We start from the raw sequence: 12,044 nt of genomic DNA on the forward strand, positions 1-12,044 counted from the left end.
GGCATTCATAGCGACATTGGCTAATAGCTTCTTTCAATAGCAACATGATTTATTAAAACCATAATTCACTGAGAAAAGATTTGTTCTAGAAGGATGTTGACAAGTAAATAAATCCGTATGAGAGTTTCCTGCTGCTTACTGTATTGTTATGAAGTGATGGGCCCTTCATTGCTTACAAATGTTTACAGATCAGTTTCCACACGGGCACCCTGAGCTTCCAGCTGTACTTAATATGAATAGCCATTAGTAATGCTGCATGCACTTTTTTTTTTTTTTTTTTTTTAAGACATATTTCATTATGCTACTTCTTACACATGAATTTTTAGGGAGAGATGTAGGTATTTATTTTGCAGGAAATGTTTGTACCTCATCAGACTGGTCACTCTTCAAACTTTCTCAAAATTTTATGGCCACACTGAGGCTGCTGATAGGCTACTTTTATTTTTATGAGTTTTATATCAAGCTTTAGTTAAAAGCTGACTTGTGTTCCAGTGCTTCACCATGAGTTAGGCTGTTCTTTGCTAAAGAAATGACTACCTGCCTCCCTTCTGCCAACATTTCCTTGTTTCGTTCATGATCCCCAAATGCACGCACTGGATCATGGTTCAGACTAACTGCCACCTCTTGTACTGACAATTGCAAAGAGTTCTTGCATCAGCTTTGTGATTTTTTGTAAGAGCGGCAGGAGGCTCATCTTAGCTTTGTCTATCAAACCCTCATCTGATTTGGCTAGGGAATTGCAAAACCAGTCTGGTTTTATAGAGCAGTTAAGTAATTAAAAGGTTAAACCCTACTACTTTCCAACTGGCAGTGTTACTGTAATTCTTTTCAGTGGACAGGCTCAGGGCTGGTTACAGCATATGCTTACATGAGTTCAAGTGGTGAACTGGGAAGATTAATCCTCTCTACAGTGTTATGTAATTCTTCAGCGTGTGTTTCAAAACCCTTCTGTACAAAAAACCCCCATAAATCTGACAGGGTGGATGTATCCATCCAGATCCACGACTCTACCCCTTCTCAGGTCCCAACTTTAGCCCTCCCCTTCCAGAAAGGTGCCCATGGTCAACATGTCAAGTTCAGGTTAAAGTTCTTGAATCATGGCTCAACAGAAAATCCACAAACTTGCTGAAAACTGCTGATTAATATCAGCAGATAAAACTAAAATTACAGACAGGAACTATAGAGGCACTGATGTTCTCGTTAGGCAAAAAACTTCTCTGACCAAACCTTGTAGAAAAATCAGTGGAAAATAAATGATCAGTTTCTAAAACCAAACTTTGCAAGTGGACAGCTAACCACCAGAATCCCCTCTTTCTCCACATAATGCGTGTTGACAGCTACATGAATAAGCATGAGGCTGTGACCATCACCTCTCCCAGCACTGGGAGACCTCCCATTCTGCAGACTCCAGATGTTCTGTTTTCTAGAGGCTGCCACTGCTAGAGACAACAGAATCAGGGTCATGAAAATATCTTGCACAAAGATATTTTTGTTTATATTGTTATCACTTTTTATTTGAAACTGAAAAAGTGGAATATTTTCTTCGCAAGTGTAGCAGTGTGTTTTGGTACTGCTGTATTTTTATTTACATGAAATTTCATGTCTTCTTTGAAGCTTCTTTTTAAGAGAATAGAATAATGATCTCAAAAGCACAATATCATTTGAAAACATGGTTGTGTTTAGACGAATGTGGGCTACAACTCCTCCTGATGTTAAAACATCGGACATAATTTCGAAAAGATTAGGTAGCTTATAGAGAGAAACCGAGAGAAATGAAAAATGTGTGTATAAAGACATGTTTTTTCATATGTATATATGTAAATGTATGTGCACATACATAAACATACTTATATCATAGAATCATAGAATACCAGGTTGGAAGAGAACTCAAGGATCACGTGGTCCAACTTTTCTTTGAAAAAAATGGTCTAGATAAGACGACCCAGCACCCTATCCAGCTGAATCTTAAAATTGTCCAATGTTGGGGAATCCACCACTTCCCTGAGAAGATAATTCCAATCGCTGATTATTCTTCTTGTGAAAAATTTTCCTCTTGTGTCTAATCAGAATTGTTCCCAAGAGTAACTTGTACCTATTACCCCTCATCCATCTTACTCTGTAAAAAGGGAGTCTTCATCTTCTTCATAGCCACCCTATAAATACTGGAATACGGTGATAAGGTCTCCCCTAAGCCTCCTTTTCTCGAGGGTGAACAAGCCAAATTTTCTCAGCCTTTCCTTATACAGCAGGCGTCACAGTCCTTGAATCATCTTTGTGGCCCTTCTCTGGACCATCTCCAGTCTGTCCATGTCTTCTTTGTACAGCGGGGACCAAAACTGATCTAGGTATTCCAGGCGTAGCCTGGCAAGTGCTGAGTAAAGCGAGACAATGACTTTATCTCTGCTATTGATGCCCTTATTGACGCAACATAGCACCCCATCAGCTTTCTTCGCTTCTGCAGCACACTGTTTGCTCATATTAAACTTGTTGTCCACCAGGACCCCAGCTTCCTTTCCACAGAGCTGTTCCCCACCCCGGTAGATAACAGCTTGTGCTATACTCCTGGATTATGTTTTCCCAGGTACAAGACCTTACATTTGTCTTTGTTGAAATTCATAAGGTTGTTGTTAGCCCATTCTTCCAGCCTAGCCAGGTCTTCTGCAGGGTGGCTCTCCCTTCTGAAGTGTCCATTTCAGCACTCAGTTTGGCATCATCAACAGATCAGCAGGCATCATCACACTTGGTCTCACCATCCAGATCACTTACGAAGATATCAAAGCACTTGTCTAGCCTGTAACACACCAGTTTCTCTAGGAGGAGGCTTCGGGGAACTGTATCAGAAGTCTTGGAGAAATCCAGGTAGACAATGTCCACCACTCACCCCACATCAACTGAGCAGGTTACTTTGTCGTAGAAGGCGATAAGGTTTATCAAGTGTGATTTGCTCTTGGTGAATCCATGCTGACTTTTCTCAGTCAGGTGCTTCATTTGGCTTGTGATATACCCCAGGAGGATTTGTTCCATAACTTTCCCAAGCATTGAGGTAAGACTGATGAGCCTATGATTTCCTGTGTCCTCCTTTGAACCCTTCTTGTAGCTAGAGGTGACATTAGCCTCTCCAGTCTTCTGTGACATCCTTTGATCTCCACAACTTCTCAGAGTATGGAGAGTGGCTTCGCAACGATGTCTGCCAGCTCTCTTAAGACACTTGGGTGGATAACATCTGGACCCATTGATTTGTAGAGGTCAAGCTCCTGTAATAGTTCACATACTATCTCTTATTTCACTGACAGTGGGTCTGTGTTTGCACTGACCTGGATATTTGTTCCCATGGCCTGGGGCCCAACAGTGCTGATAGAGACAGGTGAAGAAAGCATTGAGAACCTCTGCTTTTTCATCATTGTTAGTGACTTATTCACGTATCCAGTTTAACAATGGGCCAGTATTTTCCTTTTGTTCTTGCTTGTTGTTAATGTACCTGGAGAACCCTTGTAATTTTTGACATCTCTGATCAATTTCAATTTGAGATGAGATTTTGTTTTTCTGACTACATGTCTGCATGCCCCGGCAATGCCTGTATAGTTCTCAATGAGTATTCATCTGCTTTTCCATCTCTGGTACGCTTCTCTCTTGGTTTTGAGCAGAAGCTTGCATTAAGCCAAGGATTCTCTTGGTCCACCTGCTTCCCTTACCTTTAAAGGGGATGAACGGGTTTTGTGTTTCCAGAAGAGCATTCTTGAAAAACTCCCAGCACTCGCTAGCTGCTTTGTCCTCCATGGAAGCCTCCCACAGAGTCCCTCCCAACTGAGCTCTGAGCTAGCTGAAGTTTGCTCTTCTAAAATCTAAAACCTTTGTCTTAGTACTAAGTTTCTGCGTGCTCAGCAGGATCCCAGACCCCACAATATTTTGATCATTGCAGCCAAGTCTGTCACTAACCAAAATACTACAAAGGAGGCTTTTTTGGTTAGTAAGTAACAGTTCCAACAGTGCCTCATTCCTGGTTGGTTCATCTACCATTTGTGGGGGCAAGCAGTCCTCTACACATTCCAGGAACTTGGTGGACGACATGTGAGCTGCTGTATCGTTCTTCCAACAAATGTCTGGGTAGTTGAAGTCTGTGCATATGAGAGATCATCCTGGCTTAAGAAAATTTCTTGCTCTTTTTTCAAGAGACAAAATACATCCCTCAGTAGACTGAGAAATCATATTTACTGCTGTGATTACACCTACATGTTGGATTAGAAGCTCTGAAAAATGCAAAAGGAATAAGGACCGTAGGTTGTAAACACAGTTTGAACAATAGATTTTGAAAACAGTATAATCAACAGAAAGTAAACTTTGCTCATTTTTGGATTGCTCAACTCAACACAATGAAAAAAGCAGAATTCAGCTGAAGAAAGTAAAGACTAGACTGCTCAGGAAGGATTGAGCCTGTTTCTGGCAGTCCGTAGAAAGATATTGAAGAAACAGTATTTTGTTTTGGGTTTTGTTGGTTTGGTTTGGTTTGGTTTGGTTTTCCATTTTAACTGCAGATATTGGATATTTATTTGTATAAATAGACTGTCTCCATTAATACTTTTCCAGGAGTAAGCTGACAAGTGCTAAATACCTTGTACTATTACGACCATGACAGAGTAACGATCATTGGAAGTGGAGGAAAAGTAAATTGCAGATTGAGAGTATTTATGAATCTGCCCTGAAGATTTTTGCATTTAAACAGAATGTATTTCATTGGCTTAACTGAGTTTTTAGATAATCCTGTGTATTTTGCTAATTGTTATAAATGTAACCTGGTAAATTTATTACATCAGGGAGGTATTTATCTCCTTAAATGCAGTTTTCTTTTTTAATCTGGATGCAGATAGGGAAAGAAAATTAGAGCAGACAAAAAGTAAGTAGTACACATAAGGATAATGTATGTCACATGGCTTTAACAGGCATTGCTTGGCTTCTTTGTTTTTGCTCAACGAGAAATCAAATGTAACTAGAGGATTTTGAAATGGAGTTTCATTAGGTAGGAAAAAGTGGAATTATAAAAGGAGAGACAGGAAATCTGAGTAAACATGCTGAAATGTAGATGTGCTGGAGCTCATCAATTAGTTTGCATGAAATGTGCACTGCAGACTGTACTAGCTGTTGCATACAAAAAATGTAAAGAACACTAAGGTTGGAAAAGTCACACGCTCAAACTAGGAGCTGACATAACAGAGGCAGTCTGTAATAAATAGAGAATTTGAGGTGGTGAGTTAAGCCTCTTTCTGCTTAACACTGGCACTTTGCAGGAGAGGCAAGGGTAAGGGGTTGCTGTGCTGAAAAGTGTCTCCTCTTAGAACATCCTTTCCCTCTCTCCCTCTTTCCATAATGGCAGTGACGGCAGAAAAAGTCAGACATGCTGGGCAGCATGACATATGAGTCTCTGAGTTACCTGGCTGTAGGGGGAACAGAGCATAAGTTGAAGTTGGACGCAGAAAAGGAGGGTGGAAACACATGAAGGAGAGATTTGCACATTCTCTGGTGAGATGTGATAGTTTTGAATAATTTCACATGGCACTCCATAGCCTATACAGAGGGATGCAGAGATATTTTTGCTGGAAGTTTCTAAACCAGCTTCACAGGATTAACACTTACTTACTAATTCATACTGAGATGCAGCTTTTACTTTGTTATTAAGGTATCTTACATATCACCTTTCCTCTGCCAAGTTCTTGGGATAGCACTGTGTTCTAGTTTAAGATATTTTGGAATGGATTTACATTGATTGTTAAAACTTGTAGGGAGAATTACTTATAAGATACAAGCATGATCTGTTTGCCATATAGAACTTGGGGAAACAAGTTCCTGAGCCTCCTTTACTACTCCTATGAAAGTGTTAGCACAACCATCAGTGACCATCTAAGTCAGTTACCTGGTAGCCTATATGTGTTGTTATTTACCTTGCAATATTGTCAGACCAAAGACTGTCACTAAGGCTCAGCACACAGGCTGTCATCTACATCAGCAGAATTCAAGGAAGAAAATTATAGATTTTTGTAATACATACATGTGACTTCTGTAGAGATAATGGAGAAGAATGAGGTGCTTATTTGCTTGAAGCAGCAAAACCTTGCATTAGCTGTGTTAATTGATCATTGTCAAAGTTGTGATATTTACAAGAGAGAAAGTACTCTAATTATAGCTATACTTTTTCTTTCAGCTCCATTCCTTTTCTCTTTAGTTCAGTTGCACTTTTATTTAAAGCATTGTTTTCTTTACACTTTGGTCTCTTCAACAGATGTTGACATCTTGTCAAAACCACAGAACATTCAAAACAAAATGTTATCAGTGATGCTGGGAATATTTGGATAAGCTAATGAAAGAGAGAGTTTGGTTTGCCTAGGCAAAGTCTTCGGCATACTGGTCTGTCAGTCTTAGAGTCTGTGGTGGAAACATGGAAATGATCACGCTAAAACTTCTCTGGCAATATCGTGCATCCAGCAGCAGATTTATTTTGCTAACAGTTAGTAACTCTGTCAATAACACTGTGTTGTACTGCTGAAGATTTAGTATCAACATTGTTGTCAAGTTATTACAGCTATCTATATGCAAATATTTTTATCTTTGTCTTTTACATAACGAATTCCTGGAAATAGGGTGGTGTATTTTAATTTTATTTTTACAGCTTGATTTGCATCTGCTTAAAAGAACATTTAGTTCACTAAGTCAAGTTACTGAAAGATAAAGAAATGTGCCAGATTTATGATGTTCTAGTGCAGTGTAATTCTGCCCTCTTATGCATATATCTCATGATAACTATTCCTTGAAGAGTGGTTGTTTTGTGCCACAAGTCTTGTATAACTAATAGGCAAAACATTTAAACTTTCTTTTTTTCTTCCAGTACTTCATTTCTTAGACTATGAAACATTACATTTGGTAGGTCTGGTATGTCATATGCAGATGCAGAGCTTCATGAAAGAGCTCTGCATCTTAATCCCTCTTCCTCTCACCACAGAGAGGTGGAAATAAATCACAGGAATTTGTTCATTTGTTATTTCCTGCCCTTGTGTGATGAAAAGGGCAATACAAGCTGGCTCCGTGTCTGTCTGGAGAGTTTTGCAGCAAGCAAAGTCCTGATGAAGTGAAAGTCTGGAAGTGGACATAATCACTGATGACTGAGGCATGGAAAAAAAAAAAAGAAACCTTAAGCTTGTCTGCCTGGACAAAACTACTCCCAGGCCATAGAGAGTAAAAGGAGAACATAGTTTTGCATCAGTATCACTGGTTTTGAGTAATTCATAGGAATATGTGTGACTAAGAAGAAACTTACTGCAGTAAAGCTCAATTAAAATTTTGACAAGATGGGTGCAGAATGTAGTTATTTTGTTAAAGAATTAAATAAACTGGTCAACAATTGTTGACAAAAATTGTCAACAATCCCGTTCTATTTTATGATACATCTGCAATACTCAAATATCCACCAAAGATTTCCATTCTGAGTATTTCGTTGAGCTTCGTCTAGGTTGGGCGTGACTAAAGATTGAGTGAGTATTATTGTATAGTGAGTACACATAGCTCATCAATAGGGCTAATGGTCTGAGTCTGTTCCTTGGTTTAAGCAGACCTTATTTTCTAGTGAAAAGCATGCTTGGCTCTGAAGGCTATTGGCATTCTGATGGCTGGGTTTTGTATAAATTCTCCCTTTTAAATTTCTTGGTCTGTTGACCTTTGTTTTGATTTCAGTCTGAGGACAGATTTCTAGCTGTCAGTATGGGGAAAGGTAGAAAGGGTGGTTGAGAGAGTGACCATAAAGCACTCTCTTTTTATGTATATATATAAAAGGTGGACTGTAGCCAAATTGCTTTGTGATAAGATTATGCTTCATTTGGTCTCTTTTTTCCTTCCCTGTGATGTACTTATATAAGCCTTGAGGATATTAAAATATATTTTGAACCTTCAGTTCATAATGCAAGAGAAAGATTAGACTCTTTCTCCAAGAGTGGTGGCTTGGAGCAATAAGGAGGGTCTGTATATAAATAAACCTCCAAAAGAAATTCTTTTGATAGACGACTCTTGACAATACAGAAGACCTTTGTATGCACCATCTGAAGCAGGGAAGGAATTTCTGTCTCATGGATGAATGCCCTCAAAAGAACTGTAACAAAATAGGGCACTACTTTTTTTGATGAGCAGAAAGTTCTTTTGGCTTATAGAATTATACGATGCTGGCTTTCAGTAAAATCTATGAAACAGATTGCATTGGATCAGTATATTTTTCCAAGAATGCTCTTCAATAGTGAAAGATAGCACACTTCCATTCTTGACCAAGTGCAAGCACATATTGACCTAGTGCTGACCTAAACTGGTTCATCTCCTCTGGTCCTGAAAAGTACTTCATACTAGTTTGTTCCTTTCAGAGTAAAGGCAGAAAAGCAAAATAACCAAACCAACCAGCTTAGGACTTCTGAATATTGAGTGTATAAGTAATACCAAGACTAGCAGCTCCACAATGCAGGGCACTAGCCTCGAATTCTTCAGGAAAGAAGTAACCTGTGCACATATTGGTTATTAATTTTCTTTAGTGATGCATACCATTTTTATGCATATTTGCTTTGCTTAGTCAAAATATTTTCATATTTATGGAGGTGGAAGAGAAGAATGAGGACAGATAATAGAAAATATGTTTGAAGAGAAACAGCAAGTGACATTAAGTGGTGACAGGACGTGGAAAGATTTCAATGACCAGAGTTCACCTGCAAAGAATTCAAATGCACTTTGATTATACGAAAGAGCAAATGCATTAAAACAGAAAATGTTAAATGGATTTGTCTTTATTTCTAATGATGAACCATGTTACAATAACTTCCTTAAATGTACGAATCCATCACTTCAGATAATACTACCAGATGTGCTTCTTAACATAACTGAGTTAGGTTTGTTTCAACACAGCTGATGTCTACAACTTTCTTCCAGGAGCAGCCTTAATGACAAATGTGTGTGTGTGTGTGTGTGTGTGTTTGTACGCGCGCACGTGTGTGTAGAAAAGGCATGAAATAATTGACAAGAGTAAGATATGCTTCTACTTCTGAAGGAGATTAAAACAGCTGTTTAAAGGGCCATCGTGGCTGTTGTTTAGAAGGCGTTTAAAGTGACTACTGGTCCAACTGAAACTACTGCTAGAATGCAGCCAGGAAGAATGTAATATTACAAGTAAGAATTTGGCCAGTTTAAGAGTTATAATGATATTCTGTAGAGAGCTGCCATTCTATTTTCAAGCAGGAAAGTAAAATTGCTTAATGCTTCTTCTCTTTGAATGCATCACTTCAGATTGATGGGGTGGTGGCTCTCTATAACATTTCTGACAGTAAAACCACTGAGCAGTTTTTCCCAGAAGTTTTGATAAGAGTCAAATCTGTACAAAACATGAATTAAAAATGGAAATTTAAAATGGAAGAAGGAACAGTAAAACTATTTTGCTGCTGCCGTCAATTCTACCTTCTTTTAAAAGGGCTTCTTTGCTTGCTGTGTCTTCAACCTCAAAATGAGAATATCTAAAGCAATTACAACGCCAGTCTGTTTCTTCCCATGATTTTTCTCTCCTTCTCTAGTCTTCTTTCTGCCTGTTCCCAGTTCTCCCTGCCCCTTCTTTAAATATATTAATTGGAAGCATTACTTGATGACTGAACTAGTAATATTACTCTCAAAGCCACCTGTTTGCCTCTTGGAAGGTTTGATCAGGATGGAGAGGACCAGATGAATTTCCTTTGAATCATACTTTTGTACCTTCAACTGCGGTTATCCTTCAAAAGTGAAGCTGCTGTTTCACCTCCCATGCTTGCCTACAGCCTTCAACAGGCAGTCAGGGAACTTCCACTCGAAAATTTAGATTAGAAAGCTGAATTGTGATCTTGGTGTGTCCAGTTCATTTTCAAAACTGCAGTGTTCAGAACACAGCAAATAGAGCGGGAAGTGACTAATCTGCTTGCTCTTCCTAAGGACCCCTCCAAAGCTCAGCTGATCACTTGGCAGTAGTCAATTGTGGCAGCAGTGGTCCAGGGAACTATTTGTATTTCTTTTTATGAAAGAAAGTAGACTTGCGTTTGCAAATGAATGCCAAAAATAGTATGTTGGGAAGGAACATGATTGTGGAAGTATAAAGTCCAAAAAATTTAAAACTAAAAAAGTAATTCTATCTCAGTACTTACATATCTTATGAATAATGATAGTAGGCTGAGGGTGGGTGGAGAAAGTTAGTGTCGATACCCAAAACCTGAAAAAGACAAAAGCCTGGCACTGAGCTGAATTATCCCAGAATGGATAGGATTGGGATGTTTGCTGAGATCTCTGTTATACTTCCAGTGCATTACTAGCATGTAGGCATTCATTATCTTCTGAGTGGTCTGCATTAACAGCAAACTTATGGGTGATGATGTTGGAATTGAACACACAACTTGCAAACAGGGCATGTGACACAATCAGTGACAACAGTAGTAATTTATTTTAAGCTGTGTAATTATGTAGCAGGTGTGGGCAGAGAAAGGTTGACATGAATTAAAGATATTGCCAAACTCAGTGTTGTCTTACTTCAGTCTTAGCAAGGTAACATTATAGACAGTAATGAAGATAGCTGATATTAATTTTACAGGAGTTAAAGTCTATTCTAAGTCTGATATCTGATTAGTTTAAATATCTCTGAATTAGTGGAATGATGCTCTGACTAGCAGGTCTTCTGTCAAGAGGTTTTAATGAGCATCAAGTCAGGTGAGTACAGCAGGACAATTCTATAGTAAACATGGAAGCTTCAGATGACAAGTTTACAAAGTGAAAGTTATTCCAGTGAAATAAGCAACATCAGTTGAGAGTTCAAAGGAAAGCATGGTTTCAGAGGAGTAAACAGCTTCATTGAACTCTATTAATGATCCCCATAGACAAATTTTGCATTTGAACTAATGCCTTGCGTCTAGAGAAATCAGTATTACCGAGCTTCAATCAATGATGCAGAGATTTACATGAGCTGAACATCTGTGATTCCCTGACTACTGACCTTCTAAATAAGATTTTTTTTTTTTTAGAATTACATTAGTTGTAGATTTAGTAGTTCACTTTTTTTTTTTCCCCTCTCTCTGCTAAAAGACAGCTATTTGAATTAAATTAATTCTTTATCCTTGCAGGGTCTTCATTCTGGTGCCTACTGGATATTGTTCCTATAAAGAATGAAAAAGGAGATGTAGTACTCTTTCTGGCCTCTTTCAAAGATATAACAGACACAAAAGTGAAGATTGCTGTAGAAGACAAAAAGGAAGGTTCGTGTGAGTTGCAACAACATTGATAAGAACCAACATTGCTAAGTTTTTGAGAGTCACATCTACATGAACTCCTTCTCTCATGTACACTGTTCAATACAGAGACCGCCTAGCTTTCCAAAGAAGAAATTAATATATGGCATGGAAAGAGAAATAATCTGTTGGAGTTCTTATTTGTAATTTTTTAAATTTACATATTGCTCCACATTCTGTAAACATGAATCTAGGGGACAGAATACTTTGTCCTCAAAATTAAATTTGTTTTAATGCACTATGATTTAATTTATTTACTTTCTGGATTTTCAGAGGTACATTTTGGAAAAGCTAGACCTTTTCAAACATTCCTTCCGTGAGTCTGATTTCAGCATGAGATGAACAAATGCACTTTTTCATGTTTTTCCATGAGCAGAACATGCAACTTTAGAAATTATTTTGCCTATTGAAAAGCATGACTATTCTTGTGTCACCTAATTCTCGTTACTTTATATGAAATTATAAGATTTATTATGTCTTTAGGAATATCCAGTAATGTAAGAACTATGTTCTCACATTTATTTGCTTCTGAAAGGAAACAATGCAAGGATTCCCTCATGAATTTGGAAAATGATTGTGCTGCACTAATGATTCACAACTGCCTTAAAATAATTTTGACTGTATAGTGTAGTCCAGTTTTGCTAAATCCTGCTAACAAAGCAAAGACTGTGGGGGAATGGAGGTTATGCAGCCAACTTTAACCTGTGTTGTGTATCAAAGGCACTGAACTTATTC

General features: G+C 38.3%; 1 protein-coding gene across 1 annotated transcript in view; it reads left to right on the forward strand.

Moving 5' to 3' along the window:
* Window positions 1–12,044, forward strand: part of KCNH8 (potassium voltage-gated channel subfamily H member 8) — a 192,800-nt gene that overhangs the window by 67,776 nt on the left and 112,980 nt on the right. The window contains exon 3 of the mRNA XM_086467639.1: window positions 11,145–11,276. Coding sequence (XP_086323765.1) covers window positions 11,145–11,276 — 132 coding nt within the window. The remainder of the gene's footprint in view (window positions 1–11,144; window positions 11,277–12,044) is intronic.

This window comes from Leptosomus discolor, chromosome 7 (assembly GCF_034619465.1).
Source record: "Leptosomus discolor isolate bLepDis1 chromosome 7, bLepDis1.hap2, whole genome shotgun sequence".
NCBI lineage: Eukaryota > Metazoa > Chordata > Aves > Leptosomiformes > Leptosomidae > Leptosomus > Leptosomus discolor.